The sequence below is a fragment of the Apium graveolens genome, chromosome 6, assembly GCF_009905375.1.
Source record: "Apium graveolens cultivar Ventura chromosome 6, ASM990537v1, whole genome shotgun sequence".
In the NCBI taxonomy this organism is placed as follows: domain Eukaryota; kingdom Viridiplantae; phylum Streptophyta; class Magnoliopsida; order Apiales; family Apiaceae; genus Apium; species Apium graveolens.
The window spans coordinates 48,583,492-48,600,709 of NC_133652.1; the positions used below are offsets into that span (position 1 = coordinate 48,583,492).

Sequence of the window (17,218 nt, forward strand, 5' to 3'; positions counted from 1 at the left end):
TGATTTACTTACAAAGAATCCATGATTTGTAGCAAAACACTCGCTTGATTTTAATAAAAAATTAAGTGAGTTTTGAAATATTGTGTGCACTATTTTATTTCAGCTAACGTAATATTACCAAATTTTAAATATGCTTTGTTAACCAAGTAACAAACATTCAAAAGCCTTAAAAAATATCCAAAACACATTCACCCCCCCCTCTGTGTTGTATTCATTACCTAACAAGTGGTATCAGAGCAAAATATGAAAGCAAACAGATTAAAGATCTTGGAAGAATGAATACACAAAAGATTAGCAATATAAAGATACCATCCTTTGATAAGACTGACTACACATTATGGAAAAAGAAGATGATACAGTTTCTAAGGATGGCCAACCCCCTGTACATCCAGATTCTGAAGAATGGACCTTTTATTCCTATGGAAAGGATTGAAGAGTCTACAGAAGAAGACATGGTCATCCCAGCTTACTAGAATAATGCTGCAGGATGCCAAATTGCCAACAAGTTTTTGGGAAGAAGTTGTCAACACTACATGTTATACTCAAAACAAATATTTCAATAACAAGAATTTTGGCAAATCGCTCTACTCAATCTTATCTAAAAGAAAACCTATTGTGAAGCATCTACATGTGTTTGGAAGCAAGTGTTATGTTTTGAAAGACAACTATGAATATGTGGGAAAATTTGACTCTAAGGATTTTGAAACAATTTTTCTGGGATATTCATTGGAAAGAACTGCCTACAAAGTCTATGCGATTGAGAAAAAGAAAATTATGGAAAGCACATATGTAACTTTTGATGATGACAAGTGTCCAGGCTTGGAATGCCTTGATGAAAATGAAGCCGAGACCCTGAAATTTGAAAATCTCAACATTGATAGTGATTGTGAGGATGAAGCTGAAATCAACACAAATCACAAAATAGATGAAGAGTCAACTGAACAAGTGAATAACGAGAATGAAAGCTTATCTAAAATACCTGAATTTGATAGCACAAACTCAGGAGGAGAAATAGGAGAAAGTTCTGCAAGCCATGCCAATGGTGAAGAAAATGCAGAAAATTCAAGTCAACAAACTCACGCCAGGAAATGGGATAGGAGTCACACAAGAGAAGAAATTATTGATGATCCAACTGTTGGAGTGAGGACTAGAAGTGCAACTGGAAATCAATGTCTTCATGAATGTTTTCTTTCACAAGTTGAGCCTAAGAAAACTGAGGAAGCTCTACTTGATCCTGATTGGATATCTGCTATGCAAGAGGAGCTAAATCATTTTGAAAGAAACAAAGTTTGGGAGTTGGTTCCTACACCAAAGAACAGAAGTGTAATTGGAACAAAGTGGGTGTTCAGAAACAAAATGGATGAAAATGGGATTGTCACCAGAAACAAAGCAAGGTTGGTTGTAAAAGGCTACTCATAGGAGGAGGGAATTGATTATGATGAAACTTTTGCTCTAGTTACAAGATTTGAAGCAATAAGGATCTTTCTTGCATTTACTGCACACTCAAACTTTAAGGTGTATCAAATGGATGTGAAGAGAGTTGGAAGAAGAAGTTTATGTGCAACAGCCACTTGGCTTTGAAGATCCAGAATTTCCAAACTTTGTATACAAATTACTCAAGACACTCTATGGACTAAAGCGAGCACCTATAGCTTGGTATGACATACTGTCAGAATTTTTGTTTAAATATGGGTTCACTAGAGGTACAATTGACAAGACTCTCTTTTACAAGCAACATGATGATGAGATGATTCTAGTTCAGATCTATGTGGATGATATCATCTTTGCTTCTACCAATGAAAAGTTATGTCAAAGATTCTCAAAACTCATGCAGATTGAATATGAAATGAGTATGATGGGAGAACTAAGTTACTTTCTTTGACTTCAAGTCAGTCAAAGAAGTGATGGGATCTTAATCAGTCAAATTAAGTATGTCAAGGATTTATTGAAAAAGTTTGGCATGGTTAATTGTTCACCTACAGCTAGACCTATGTCTACAGATACTAAGTTGGATAAAGATAAGAAAGGAAAATGTGTAGACATATTTGTTGTATTTAACTTCCAGTAGACCAGACATTATATTTGCAACATGTCTGTGTGCAATATTTCAAGTCAATCCAAAGGAATCACATTTGATGAATGTCAAGAGAATTTTGAGATACCTAAAAGGGACTCCAAACTTGGGATTATGGTATCCTAAGGGAACAGGTTTTGAAGCCGTTGGATACACATATGCAGATTTTCTGGATGCAGGGTTGGCAGAAAGAGTACTAGTGGAAGCTGTCAGTTTCTTGGACAAAGACTTATATCCTGGTATAGTAAGAAACAACAATCTGTGTCAATTTCCACAGCTGAGGCTGAATACATAGCTGCTGGAAGTTGTTGTGCTCAAGTGCTTTGGATTAGAAATCAGCTAGTGGATTATGGCCTAGTACTACACAAAATTCCAATTAAGTACATTGATGTAAGGTACCATTTTATTAGAGAACAGATTGTAAATGGTACCATTGAGCTTATTTTTGTTCCAACAGTTAAATAATTAGGTGAAATTTTTACTAAACATTTGGATGAAGCAACTTTCACTAGACTTGTAGGTGAAATTGGAATGCTAAATTTTTCATCCTAAAGGAAAGAATTCAGCTAATGTTTTACAGTAGATTGATTTTTAATAAATCAAAATTAATTTGATTTAATTGGAAATCAACTTAAATATGAGTTATAAATATTTCAGAAATCTTTGTATATTTATTTTTCAAAATTCAAAATTTAGCTTGGAATTTTTCAATTCTAAGAAAACTGTCTAAATGTTGATTTGCAGTTTCAATGTGTAAAACTAACACAAGGCAGAATCAAAAAGATTAAAAGTATATAGGGAACTGAGTTCTCGATAAGTGTAATTGACTTCTCGAGAAGCCATTTTAAGACTTCTCCAGTGAGTTCTCGATAAGTCATTTTTTTTACTTCTCGAAGGACTTCTCGACAAGCTTATTATGACTTATCGATACGTCATTGTAGAGTTCTCTACAAGTGTTAACTCACAGAGTTCTCTATAAGTATACATTTTAGACTTATCAATAACTCAAAACTGAGATAATTTAATTTAATAAATTATTTGGGTAAAATACTTTTGACAATATCAGTCTGATTTTATTTTTGATTTATTCAAATAAAAATTGGAAATAATTCAGTCCATTCAGGACAAACTGGGTATTTATTTGACATATCGACAAATCATTTTCTAGTTCTTGACAAGAGTCTGGAAAAAGACATATCGATATGTATCTATTCTCTCAATATGACTTCTCGACAAGCAAATTTTAAACGTCCATTTTTAGTTCTCGACAAGTCATTTACCTTTTACTATAAGTACCCAGACATCTCGACATACACGTCTTTACGTCTTTGAGATCTCTAAGTGACCTAATTTTTCCAAATCAAAATAGTTTTCTCTCATTTCAAGATTTTGCTTTCTACTTTATCTTACCCACTCAAATTCAAACTATTCGAATGGAATCAAACACAATTACACCTTTCATCCCAAAGGAGGACACTAATTATCTCGCTTTTACTGATGCAAATCAGGCTCCTGATACTTTCAAGAGTTTTATAAAGTTTCTCTCTGAAACTTACTTTGCAGGTGCTCTAACAGCAAATCCATTCCTGTACTTGGATGTTCTAGGAGATTTCTGAAACACACATGTGATAAGGACAATGGTGCATGAGAACCAAACTGCTTTCATGGTGGTTAATTGCTCCATTCAGGGTCAACAAGTGGAATTTTCTGAATTTGATGTAAACATGGCTTTGGGCATTCCTACTGAAAATTTGATGAAGGTTCCAACTCAAGATGAATTATAAGAATTAATGGACTTCATCAACTACAGTGAAAGAATCAACCTAGCTAGTCTCAACAAGAAAAATTTGAGGAAGAAATTGTTATTCCTTTTTGACTCCATTGTGAGTGCATTCACATATAGGAAGACATGGTATGATAACATTTCTAGTGTAGTTCGGAAGCTAGTATTCTCTATGGCTCACAACAGACACATCAATGTGGGGATGCTAATTCTGCGGGAGTTTAGCACAAGGCTAACGATGCCTTTGTCTTCGAGAGGTAAGGAAATCTTCTTTCCCAGGTTTATAATGTCTACTTTAAATCATAAAGTTCCAGACATTCATTTACTTAATGGTATAGATAGGACAAAAATAGGCAACTGTAAACAAGTGTCCAAAATTTGATTTGGTTCACTTACTACAAAGAACAAGGTAACTGTAAGTCTCAAAATCACTCCATTTATCCTAGAGGGGTTTAGGGCTTACCATTACCCCATGCCTGGAATGAGGTTTACAAATACATCTAGTGTAGTAATGGTTCTTGTACATGTGGAAGAACAAACACAGGAACACCAACATGGACCTTCCCATTCTGAGACCCCTTCTTCTTTACAATTAGAATCTGGGAAATCAACCACTTCATCCTCTCAAAAGGGTGAAGTGAGTAAAAAGAAGAGAAAGAAGGCACCATTAACTGTAACAAATGAGAGTGGTGAGGACCAAACAGAATAAGAGTCACCCTTGGTCAAGAAAACAAAGAAGGCAAAACAATCTGAGTTGACCACTCAAGCCACCTATGCATTCTCCCAAAAGAATGTAGTTGAAAAAGAGAGATTAAAACAGACTCTAGGGGCATCCTCTCAATAGGGTATCTCTATTAAACAGGGCACTCTCCCTAGTGCACCTTGTAAAGAGTCTGCACCAACACTTGAAACATTCAAGTATATGAAAGAAGAAATAAGGATGACACACATAAAGAGAGCACATCTTTTGAAGCTCCCTCATCTATTCGGGGGAGCTGCCAACACTGAACTCTGAAATTCAAAATCTAATTTCTAAAATTTTTTCTTCATTTAATCAAACACTTGAATCTAATTCTTAAGTGTTGCCAACATCAAGTGACATGGTTCAAGAAACTGTGCTCACCACCCAGGCACAAAATTTAGTTGGTGAGAGGCTACATGTTGGGGTAGACCTTGATGACACCAACACAAACACAGGGGTTTCATTGTAGATCTACCCTCCACCTCACAACCAAAAGATCAACCATCCACTTCCAACCCTTCTCAACCACAACCCCACTTGATCTCTCAATGGCTACAGGAGACATAAGCTCAACCTACAACCATCAATGATATGTTAGTTGATCAATTGTCTGGACTTTCTTAAATCTCACAGCAGCTTCTCACCTCAAACATGTCTAATCAAGATTACCAAGCTATCATGCTCTCCTATCAGACATAGGTTCAAGAACATCATGCTAAAATCATAAATGAAGCTGAACAAGATGGAAATTGTGATGCATGACCGGACAAAAACTTTAGTCTATAGATGGATGAAGTATTAGCAAGATTTAGAGAGGAGTACTTGACCATTCTTGGGAGTAATGCCAAATCCCTAACTCCACAAGAAGTCTATGATGCAGTTACTGAGGTCTATAAAGCTCAACTGAAAGTGTAAGGTCCCGTAAGAGGGCTATATTAAGCTAGAAGGGGGGTTGAATAGCTTAATTACCAATTTAAAAATTATTATGGCATTTTAAAATAATTTATCCCTTTTTAAAACTTTATCGAGTAGTTATGCAGTTTATATGTGCGGAAAAATAAAGTGCAAGAAAGAAAATACTACACTGTAATTTTATCCTGGTTCGCGATGGAGAAACCTCTAATAGATTCGCTCACTCCTACGTCCAGTCCCTGAGCACCTCTCCCGAACTCGAGATTTTTCCTTATAATAAACTCGCTCCTTCAGTAGGCGGAGAAGCCTTTACACCCTTACAAGTATTTGTCTTCGTGCGTAACACAAGGGTCACCACCTCAAAATAAATATAATACCTACACAACTTATCTTAGACAATAACTCCCCGCTATTTCTTCAAAGTTGTTGTAGAACCTTTGTGTGGACTTGGCTTCCTTAGCTTTTGTTGGTCTTGGATCTTAGTGATTCGGTCTTTGTTGTGGATATGTTGTTAACTTGATGATTTTATTAACAAAACACCTTAGTAGATTTTACTTAGTGAAAAATGTAGCACTCGACGGATAAGGAATATAGTCCCAATGGATAACTCAATATAGTCCCGACGGATGATGATTTATTATCCATCGAGTGAGTAGCTTGTGTAACCATAAGTCTGTAGCACATTTCTGCATACACATTGTTTAGATTCTGTAGTAGTATCAAGTCATGTTGACTTTAACTAGATATGCAGAATATGTTGATTAATTGTACATCCTTGTAATTCTGCATAAATAAAATGAAATCAAGTTCCAGATAGCTACCCGACGGATAAACAACAATGCCACTCGACGGATGATCAACAAGGCAACCCGACGGATGATCATGAACTCGACGGATAAAGAATTCAAACATCTGTTGACAGTGACAACACAGTCACATGCATCGAGTGTATGCAAATGGAATGTGGAAGCCTATTCAACTGGGTTTTAGAGAACAAAGAAGCATTGCCATTTCCATGCTATTATGGAGATATTCAAAGATGCTGGAATAGAGTAATGAAGTAGCATAGTATTAGACTTGATAGGTTTTATTTTATTATCTTGTCTTATTACTTTGTAATTTTGGTAATATATAAACCAAGAAGTAGCAAATAGAACAACAAGAACACTAAGCAATAAATTCTCAGAGAAACATTTGTAAGCTGTATTTTTAGCATTTCTCTGCAAACTCAGTTGTTCATATTTGTAAGCAGCTGTGAGCAAATCTTGCTACACAGAGTTCTCTTGATATAATATATATCTCTGGTGGATACTTTCAAATCCACCTTAAAGTTTTTAAAGACTTGTATTTTTAATTACTTGTGTTTTGATTCATTCCAAGTTATTATTCCGCACTTTGTAAATCAATTCACTCAGATATATATTTTAAGTTAGTACACTTTTTATATCTTTGTGAAAAAGTTTCAAGAATTTCATTCAACCCCCCTTCTGTAATTCTTGTTGCATTGTTAGAGACTAACAATTGGTATCAGAGCAAGCTCTTGATAAACAAAGAGTTTAAAGATCACAACAAAACAGCAAGATGAACAAGAAGGATATTGGAGTCAAGATTCCTTTTCTGGATAAAGATAATTACCATCATTGGAAGGTAAAAATGCATCTCCATTTACTTTCTCAAGATGAGGCCTATGTAGATTGCATAGAGAGAGGCCCTCATGTACCAATGAGAGCTGCAACTGGAAATGAGCCATCAGTCCCCAAGCCAAGGCATGAATGGTCTGATCCTGATATTGAACAAGTCAGGAAAGATAACAAGGCCATGAATATCATGTTCAATAGAGTTGATGGTGACATGTTTGACAACATAATCAATTGCAAAACTGCCAAGGAAGTTTGGGATACTATATAGATTATCTGTGATGGCACTGAGCAAGTAAGGGAAAATAAGGTGCAACTACTCATTCAGCAATATGAGCATTTTCATAGTGAAGAAAGTGAGTCTCTCACTGACATCTTTAGTAGGTTTCAAAAACTACTAAATGCTCTGAAGTTGCATGGAAGGGTCTATCAGACAAAAGACTCTAATCTTAAGTTCCTTAGATCTCTTCCAAAGGAATGGAAACCTATGACAGTCTCATTGAGAAACTCTCAAGATTACAAGGAGTTTACTTTGGAGAGACTGCATGGCATCCTGAAAACTTATGAGCTTGAAATAGAGCAAGATGAGAGGATGGAGAGAGGAAATAAGAAAGGAGGATCCATTGCACTAGTTGCTGAGTTAGAGAAAGAGAAGGAGATGAAGATGGAAGCTGTTGAATCAACTTCAAAGGTCTGTGAAAACAAGGGCAAGGGGCTGGCAGCAGAAAATAAAGATTCTTTGAGTCAAGATGACATGGAAGATATTGATGAACATCTAGCATTTCTTTCCAGAAGATTTGCCAAGCTCAAGTTCAAGAAGAACTTTGGAGCCGCTAAGCCAAATAGAAACATGGTGGATAAATTAAAATTCAAATGTTTCAAATGTGGCTTAGCAGGGCACTTTGCCAGTGAGTGTAGAAAGTCAGATTCCAACAAAAAGAAGTTTGAGCATGTGGATTATAAACAGAAATACTTTGAGTTGCTCAAACAAAAGGAAAGGGCTTTCATTATACAAGAGAATGACTGGGCAGCAGATGGTCTGGATGAGGATGAGGATGTCAGCTATGTCAATCTAGCCCTAATGGCCAAGTCTAATGAAACAGAGACAAGTTCTACAAGCAATCAGGTAATCACCACTAACCTTGTAACTATCTTCAAAACTCTACTTTATACCCTGTTTTGTTTATTTTCTAAATAATAAAAAAACTGAGAACGCTAGATGACATAACGTCTACCATCAAAACGCTATTGTATACCCTGTTTTGTTTAGTCTTTTGAAAAATAAAAAATGTGAAAATGCTAGATGACGTAGTGTCTAGCCCCAAAATGTGGGTTAATACTTCGTTTTCCTAGTTTGAATCAGAGAGCTTTCTGCTTCTTTTCTCAGCTACTATAAGTTTTTTTAACTATTCTAAAATACAACTAAACAATACGAAAATGTGTTAAGTACATAATTTAAAGCATTTGAATCAAACTAACAACAGTAAAACACACGTATGAATACAAATGATTAAAAAAAATTCCAAATTCAACAAATATTTTTAGGCAACAATAATATTAAACGAGTCATACTATTAAATGTCTACGAATGCTACATAACATTAATTAAATAACTCATTTTTCCCCCTGCAGTGCTTGAAAATCCATCGCATTCACTACAAGAAATTTGACTTTTACCTACCATTTGTAAATGTAGCTAAAAGTATAATATTGGTAAATGAATAGTTTTACTTAGAAATATAGGTTTGGTAGAAATCGGTAAATAAAAGTTGGTAATTAAAGGGTCTTTACCTACACTCCGATACCAATTATTATTCCCTAACAATACAACAAGAATTATAGAAGGGGGGTTGAATGTAATTCTGGCTTCTTTTTTAGATTTATAAAAAATGGTTCTAACTCAATTTATATGTAACTGTTTGATTTGCAAAGTGTGGAATAAAGAGTTAATTAAATCAAACACAAGAGATATATATATATATATATATATATATATATATATATATATATATATATATATATATATATATATATATATATATATATCGAGTGAGAACCCTGTGTAGGTTGAATAGCTCACAGCTGCTTACAAATATGAACAACTAAACTTACAGAGAAATGCTACAAAATTTAGTTTATAAATGTTTCTCTGAGAATGTGTTTTTTTAGTCTCGTTAGTTAGTTTTTCTACTTGCTACAATTGGTTTATATATATCACCAAGTTTACATGGTAATAAGACAAGATAATAAAACAAAACCTATTAAGTCTAACTTCATGCTGCTTCACTACTCTATTCCAGCACCTTTGAATATCTTCATAATAACATGAAAATGGTAATGCTTCTTTGTTCTCAAAACCCTGCTATACAGGCTGCCACATTCCTTTTACAAACACTCGACGCATGTGACTGTGTTGTCACTATCAACAGATATTTGAACTGATCATCCGTTGGGTACATGCTTGTTATCCGTCGGGTAGCCTTGTTGATCATTCGTCGGGTAGCTTTGTTGATCATCCGTCGGGTGGCCATTTATCACTTGACTCCATATCATTTATGCAGAATTACAAGACATCTTATATGTACATTTAATCAACCTATTCTGCACATCTACTAGCAGTCTACATGATTCATAAGCTACTATAGAATCTATACAAAGTTGTTTGCAGAAATGTGCTACAGTACTTATTGTTACATAAGCTACTCGCCCGGTGGATATTGTTAGTCCCTTAACAATGTAACAAGAATTACAGAATGGGGGTTGAATGGAATTCTTGAAACTTTTTCTTGAATAAAAATGTTCTAACTCAAATATATATAGGTGTGAATTGATTAGCAGAATGAGGAATAGTTACTTGAAATGAATCAAAACACAAGTAATTAAAAACAAGAGTCTTTAAAAACTTTCTGGTGGATTTGAATGATTCCACCAGAGATATATAATATATATCGAGAGAACTCTGTGTGCAAAAATCTCACAGCTGCTTACAAAATGATAACAACTAAGAATGAGAGAAATGCTAAGAATACAGTTTACAAATGTTTCTCTCTTGGTTGCTTAGTTCCTTAGTTACTATTCTATTGCTGCTTCTCGGTTTCACTACTAGAAAAATGCCCTTAGACATCGGTTATAAACCGATGTCTTTTTTTTTAAAACTGATGTCTTCGCATGTGTAAAGAAAGGTAGGGGTCTTTAACATCGATTTTTAGCCGATGTTAAAGATGTACATAGACATCAGTTTTCTTAGCAAACTGATGTATAATTTGCCCTTATTTTTAATAACATGTTAAAACTAGATTGTGAAAAATGATAATTAGGAGGTTAAGAAGCACTATAAACATATAACAATGAAGAACAGTAAACTGATAGACATCAGATTCTTAAAAAAATGATGTCTTACTTTGTATAGTACATCGGTTGCTACATAGAACCGATGTTAAAAAAAACATATCACATCGATTTTAAATAGGTTAGCAATGTTAAATATGGCATATCAAATCAGTTTCACTTAAGTTAGCGATGTGAAAGTCCTTATTTACATCATTTTTCCTGTCAAAATTGTTATGTTTTGCTTATTTTTGACATCAGTTGGTTAATAATTAAATGATGTTATATCTATCCAAGATACATCATACTCTTTAATTAAAATAAAAGCTATATCAATAAAAAAACAATCTTAAACGAGAACAAATATATACCAAAAAACTTATATATCAGCATTCAACCAACATATTTCTATATCTATATCAAAAACTATCTACTTACAATCACATTCCCCTCCCCGGATGGATATACTGCTGAACCATAAATAGTATCAGCTGAAGCAAAGTTGGTAGCATCACGTACAACTATCACAAAAGCTCTAGCTTCGTCAATGACTTCATAGTTCTTGCCTTTGTGTTCCCTAGTTGCAGAGCAAGAACAATCCTGCTTTCTTCTAGAAGAGCAACATCTCTTTCAGCTCGCTGCTGAATTTGTACAGTATAGAGAAAGAACACAAAAAGAAGTAATTTATGAGTGCAGGGTAAGAACTATGGACACTACACTCTTTATAAAATTCAAACTGATAATATTCATCTTCAACATTTTGAGAAAGATGTTTCTAACTTCAACAAACATGTCTCATGTTTTTATCATGGTTTCTGCCTACAGGGTTTATCTGCTGGAAGTATGTCAAAGTAGGACAGGGTATGGTTTATAACATTTTACAGAAAGTATATGTGAGATGGCCTTGACTTATTAAACCACTGTAGGAAGAAACAATGAAAGTTGTATATAATTAAATTTTTCAAGAGTTAAACAAGCATTTTTAAGAAAGTATCACTGGCCCGGTAGCAATTGACATATGTTCTTCACCAACTGTAAAATGAATAAAAACCGTGGATATGGTTTTTTTTTCATTATTGCTTAGTATATTAAACAAACATACGTTCAAAAATGTTAATGTAATGAAAATAAGGCTACCTGGTAGTATTTAAGTATTTGTGGCCTTTTCTTCTTAAATGTAGGAGTGATCAGTTCGCGATCCATGTCAAATGGGACTGGGTCAAGGTGAACAGCCCTAATGATCTCAAATCCTTTCAACTGCCAAGAGAATAAAGAGAGAGAAATGATGAATATCGATTTACAAGTTGTTGACTAAAATTGTATCAGGTAAACGTGATATCAGTACTAACCACAAATATTGAAATTTGTGTAGCAGACCCCAGACAAACACCCAAAGATATATCCTGTTTAATCTAAAAAGTGTCAGGGTTATGAAATAAGCGGTGCTTAACAAATCAGACGTTCTAAGGACTGTGCATATACCAACTTGTTCAATGCAAATATGACTGATCCAGCATGTTCTGCTGCATTCCCAACTGTTGGTAGCAGTATAATGCTAATAAAGCTTACAGAAATACCCCAAGAATCTGATGCATCCTGATGAAAAAGTATAGCACATATCCAAAAAACATAAGCATACATATATTATGTAAAAATACTTAATTAAGTTTATGCTTAACAGTAAATGCATCTTTTATACCTCAATTGTACCAACAACATACTCTGATAGTAGAGCAATTGTACTTGTCATACCAACCAACCAAACTAGCTAGTCCACTTGCAATTCCAATCACCGGCTCTTCTTCCATTTCCTCGTTACTTTCAGCTTCCTGGAAATATTTACCATAATAAAAAAACACTAGATCTAAAACAAAAAAGATCAAAAATGTAAAAATATACCCGAGCTCCATTTTTCCTACCCCATACTGCCAATATTGCTCCGGAGCAGACTACGTAAGGTTCATCACTTTTATCAGTAAGCTGATAACATTCGTGATACTCAGGGTTTACGTATCTAGGAGTGCCTTGTGGGGCTGTTGAAACATGTGTAGCTTCTAGTGGGAATAAACGTGATAAGCCAAAATCAGCAACCTTAACCGAGAAACTGTTTCTGACTTGATGCGGACAGCCAGCTTGTATAAATACCGCATCTCCTTGTTTTTGTACAAATGTCCACGGTTCAACTCCTAGATAATGAAAATATCAGTAAAAAGGAGACTTTAGACCAATAAATAACAAAACCAATACATGAAAACCAACCATATTCTGCTTTAAGCCTATTTTATGCTATGTGGTCAAATAAAAAGTTTGGTCATGCATAGGGTCAAACACCTGTAATATAAAAAATAAAATGAACTGCCAATTAAAAAAAAGAGACTGTGGAATCAGACTTCAATTACACAAAACAAATACAGCCACTACCAGTTGTCTATTAGAACAGTAAAGCTTTACAACTAATCTCAAACTTTTTGTGAACCAATTACTAAATTCATACCGGCACAGTCACACTTCTAATCCAAAGTACGTACATATGGCTGTATTACAATTTCGGAACTAAGTTTATTACCTTTGAGTTTAACAGCTTTGAGACTTTGTCCCTCATAATCCTGATTCAGATTCAGACAACTGAGTACAAAATAATTTTCTTCTGGTTGCAGCTACAAAGAAATCTAAACAACATTATATCAATAAAAAAATAGCCGCTACTAGATTCAAAATGTGAACTAGCATTGGATTAACAAGGTAAAGAAATTAAGAGGTCACTTGCAACAATGGTAATAACTCCCTCTTTGCCGACTTTTTCCATGGCCTTGGCAATAAGTTCCCCAATTTCTCTATCTCCGTTTGCTGATATTGTGCCAACCTTTTAAAAATGCGACAAAACTATAAATATTTCAGTCAATGTATATTTGTTCTCTTAGTATTAACTTGTACATTAATATGACAAGTCAACAAACAAATATTAAATACAATAATCCTTGGAGGTAAGAAAACTAAACCTGGGCTATTTCCTCAGATGTGCTAATCATCCGTGCTCGGCTCTTTAAGTTTGTGACAACAGCATCAACAGCCATATTGATTTACGTCTCAGACCCATTGCGTTCATTCCTGCTGCCACAAATTTGCACCCTTCTGAGTATATTGCACGAGTGAGGATTGTTGCACAGGTGGTACCTGTAGACATGTAAAAAGGAGCATTGTACCATTAGCTATACTTACTCAAGACCTAATAATAGTCAGGACTTCAATCAAATAAAATTCTCTCTCATAGAGCAGTATCTGCTTTCAACAAACCTAGTCAACTTATATGAAATCATACCATCCCCAGCAACATCATTTGTAGCAGTGACACCATCTTTGGTCACTTTAGGAGCCCCATAACTTTTTTCCAAGACGACATTGCCCCCTATCATAAATTCAGCAAGGAAACTAAAATAAATATTACTATAAACAAGCTCCAAATTATAATATAATTTTGCAAGATCTTTCACAGTACCACATACACAATCCTAAAGAAACATACATATCACATAGCTATTTAAAATTGTGGGAATCTTTAGCAATGTACACACCTCCAGTTGTCGCAATATGTATTTACGTCTTTCCATCATTACCTATCATCCCTCTATTACATTATAAATCTATGCTCAAATCAAGAAAAAGTAAGAAAGCAAATCACATATTTACAAAATTAGGGAAAATGGAACCTCAAATGAGATGGGGAAAAAAGACTTAACCATAATAGTGAACAACTAAACTTGTGCAGAACTCAAAAATACAACTACAAACCATACAAACAACAGAACATTATATACCTTAGTTTTTTATGTGGCATGTTTTCTGATGGCTTTTGCGGCTGATTGTCCTCCTTGAGCTGTACGAGACTCTTAAGTGTTCACATATGAATCAAACTCTTTTGAAATTCCCCAAATCTTGACATTCTTAGCCGTTTTCTTCTCAAGGTCATACCATAAAAGTTTTGAGTCATCCTGGTATAATAAACAGGTCTAACAAAGCTTTCATATCCAAGTGTACCGCGTTTCTCCTCTGCGGTGAGTGCTTTAGACCAAGAATTTTCATCTGCAGAATCAGTCCTCATCACCCACAAATTAATACGACCCTTAAACACACACACACACACATATATATATATATATATATCCCACCTCTAAACAAATCTCCAAACCTGTGAATCGAACCCGTTAAAAAATCAAAACATAAAAATTGAAAATAAATTAGAAGCTTACATATTTTTCACACAGTAATCGAACAGATCCAACACCTTTGAAGGTTATTTACCAAGAATCGGAGCAATTACAAGATCGATTTCAAAGATTACAAGCTTAATTAGGGGTTTCTACAAATTAGGGTTTTTATGGTTTGAGATGGGTTTAGGAAATTCGGATTGATAAAAGATTCAGAGACTGAGTTGAGTGAGAGACGAGAACAGAGAGAGAGAGTAGAGATGAAGTTTGAGATAGCAGAGGGAGATAGAGTAGAGATGAAGTAGAGAGAGAGAGTTGATGAAAAGTAGGATGAGGGAAAATTAAATTTTTGTTGTGACGGGGGAAAATAAAAATTTTGTTAAAGGGGGAATTTTTTGGTTTATTAACGGGGGAAAGGAAGAAGCAGGTTTTTTTTAAATGATTATATACATCGGCTAGTTAAGATAGTGATGTCTTACAACCCCTTTAACATTGGGTTTGAAGTGACCGATGTTAAAACTATTTTTAACATCGGTGACATTTCTAACCGATGTTGAAGGGGTGATGTCGTAGGTACTATTTCGAGTAGTGTTTATATATCACCAAGATCACAAAGTAATAAGACATGATAATAAAACAAAAACTATCAAGTCTAATACAATGCTACTTCATTACTCTATTCCAGCATCTTTGAATATCTTCATAATAGCATGGAAATGACAATGCTTCTTTGTTCTCGAAAACCCAGTTGAATAGGCTACCACATTCCATTTGCATACACTCGACGCATGTGACTATATTGTCACTGTCAACAGATATTTGAATTCTTTATCCGTCGGGTTTATGATCATCTGTCGAGTTAATGATCATCCGTCGGGTTGTTGATCATCCGTCGAATTCATTGTTGTTTATCCGTCGGGTAACAATCAGGCACTTGACTTCATTTCATTTATGCAGAATTACAAGACATCATCTATGTACAATTAATCAACCTATTATGCACATCTAATTAAAGTCAATATGACTTAAGTACTACTACAGATTCTAAACAATGTGTATGCAGAAATGTGCTACAGACTTATTGTTACATAAGCTACTCACTCGATGGATAATAAGTCATCATCCGTCCGGACTGAAATGAGTTATCCGTCGGGACTATAATCCTTATCCGTCGAGTGCTACATTTTCACTAAGTAAAATCTACCAAGGTGTTTTGTTCATGAAATCATCAAGTACACAACATATACACAACATATATCAATTAGTCATCCATCGGGACTATATGAATCATCCGTCGGTACTATAATTGATCATCCGTCGGGTGCTACAAAATTCACTAAGTTAAATCTACTAAGGTGTTTTGTTTAGCTTATCATCAAGTACACAACAAATTCCTAACAAGTTATCGAGGTTCTATCCTTAATTCTACCTTTAAAAAGGTACTTGCATCCTTCGATGGGTAAATCAAGTCATATAGTTTGATAGATTATCTTATTCAATCATTCCCACCTCGATAGTCTATACCAAATTTCATAATAGCATCCTTATTCAAGTTGAGGTCAATCTATATGGCCTCCAAAAGATAACAATGGTTATCCGCTTTTCTTTCCTGATTTGGTAATGATAACAGGGATGTTCTGGAAGATATTGGTCGTGTTTAATGTAAACTTTTTAGTTCTAACTATTATCTTCATTATTTATCTCAACCATCATCTCAATGTTGGGATATCTTTTATACCTGGCGTCTCCCTTTTTGGGGATCAAGCCACCATTCTTACATACACTTCACATTCTTGTAGGTCACTTCCTTCATCCCATTTTCCTAATATCTTGTTATCTTGTCTCCTCAGTCCAACCATGTTTTCTTATTAATCCATCGGTCTATCTCAAAGTTTCATCGAATACTCTCAACTTTAAAGGGATTAATTATATGTATCGCTTACGCCTTCAAACCTTGACTTTATCTCAAGATCAGTCACCATCACGCCAATGATGACACACTTCTCTATATTTATTGCTAGAGTTCCTTAGGGTTTCACATACCTAACTCCCTTATCGCTTCTCAACTCTTTTTCCTTTATATCCCTTTATACCCCTTCCCCTTTCAGTCTTTTATTTTCGTTTCTATTATAACCATTTCATGAACTAACACAACATAAACATTAATTTCAAACATCTCGTCATTCTGGATCCATGTCCTTCAGACGAACCTTGACGACTTTCAAAACCTAGATTCATGATTCATCATACTTGTCCGCCTCTGACCTGGTTTTAAAACTTCTACACTATCTCTCTATCTTCCTTAGCCTTCCACTAGCAGGTGGCCTCTCTCTTAGGAAGGTAAGTGGAAAAATAGTCTTTTGCGCTCGTCAATCATTTAGAATCTCAAATTATTCCTATATTTCCTTTAGCCAGGCTCTTGCCTCGACTGGGTTAGCTTGTTCCTTGGAACTCTGAGAGCTTAGCGACTTAAAGGTCCTGAAAGAATTTCTCACCGCATTGGTTCCTCAAGGTGGTGGTTGGGGATAAAAGTATAAG

At 34.9% G+C, this 17,218-nt stretch overlaps 1 protein-coding gene across 9 annotated transcripts; it reads right to left on the minus strand.

Moving 5' to 3' along the window:
• Positions 1-10,824: 10,824 nt before the first annotated feature.
• LOC141664248 (vacuolar cation/proton exchanger 1a-like) lies at positions 10,825-15,049 on the minus strand. Of its 9 annotated transcripts, none has more exons than XM_074470165.1 (12): positions 14,723-15,048; positions 14,291-14,555; positions 14,048-14,116; positions 13,795-13,881; positions 13,475-13,649; positions 13,042-13,338; positions 12,395-12,661; positions 12,175-12,304; positions 11,958-12,071; positions 11,825-11,887; positions 11,613-11,732; positions 10,825-11,116 (listed from the first exon to the last, which is right to left on the minus strand). In XM_074470165.1, the coding sequence occupies exons 8-12, from the start codon at positions 12,223-12,225 to the stop codon at positions 11,000-11,002; spliced, it is 465 nt and encodes a 154-aa protein (XP_074326266.1). In that variant the 5' UTR covers positions 12,226-12,304; positions 12,395-12,661; positions 13,042-13,338; positions 13,475-13,649; positions 13,795-13,881; positions 14,048-14,116; positions 14,291-14,555; positions 14,723-15,048; the 3' UTR covers positions 10,825-10,999. The 9 variants fall into 9 exon arrangements, 8 of the variants coding, with proteins under 8 accessions (XP_074326266.1, XP_074326265.1, XP_074326269.1 ...); XM_074470164.1 differs by having other exon boundaries at positions 13,770-13,881; XR_012551925.1 differs by lacking the exon at positions 14,048-14,116 and having other exon boundaries at positions 11,825-11,878; positions 11,962-12,071; positions 14,723-15,047.
• Between the last annotated feature and the right edge of the window lie 2,169 nt (positions 15,050-17,218).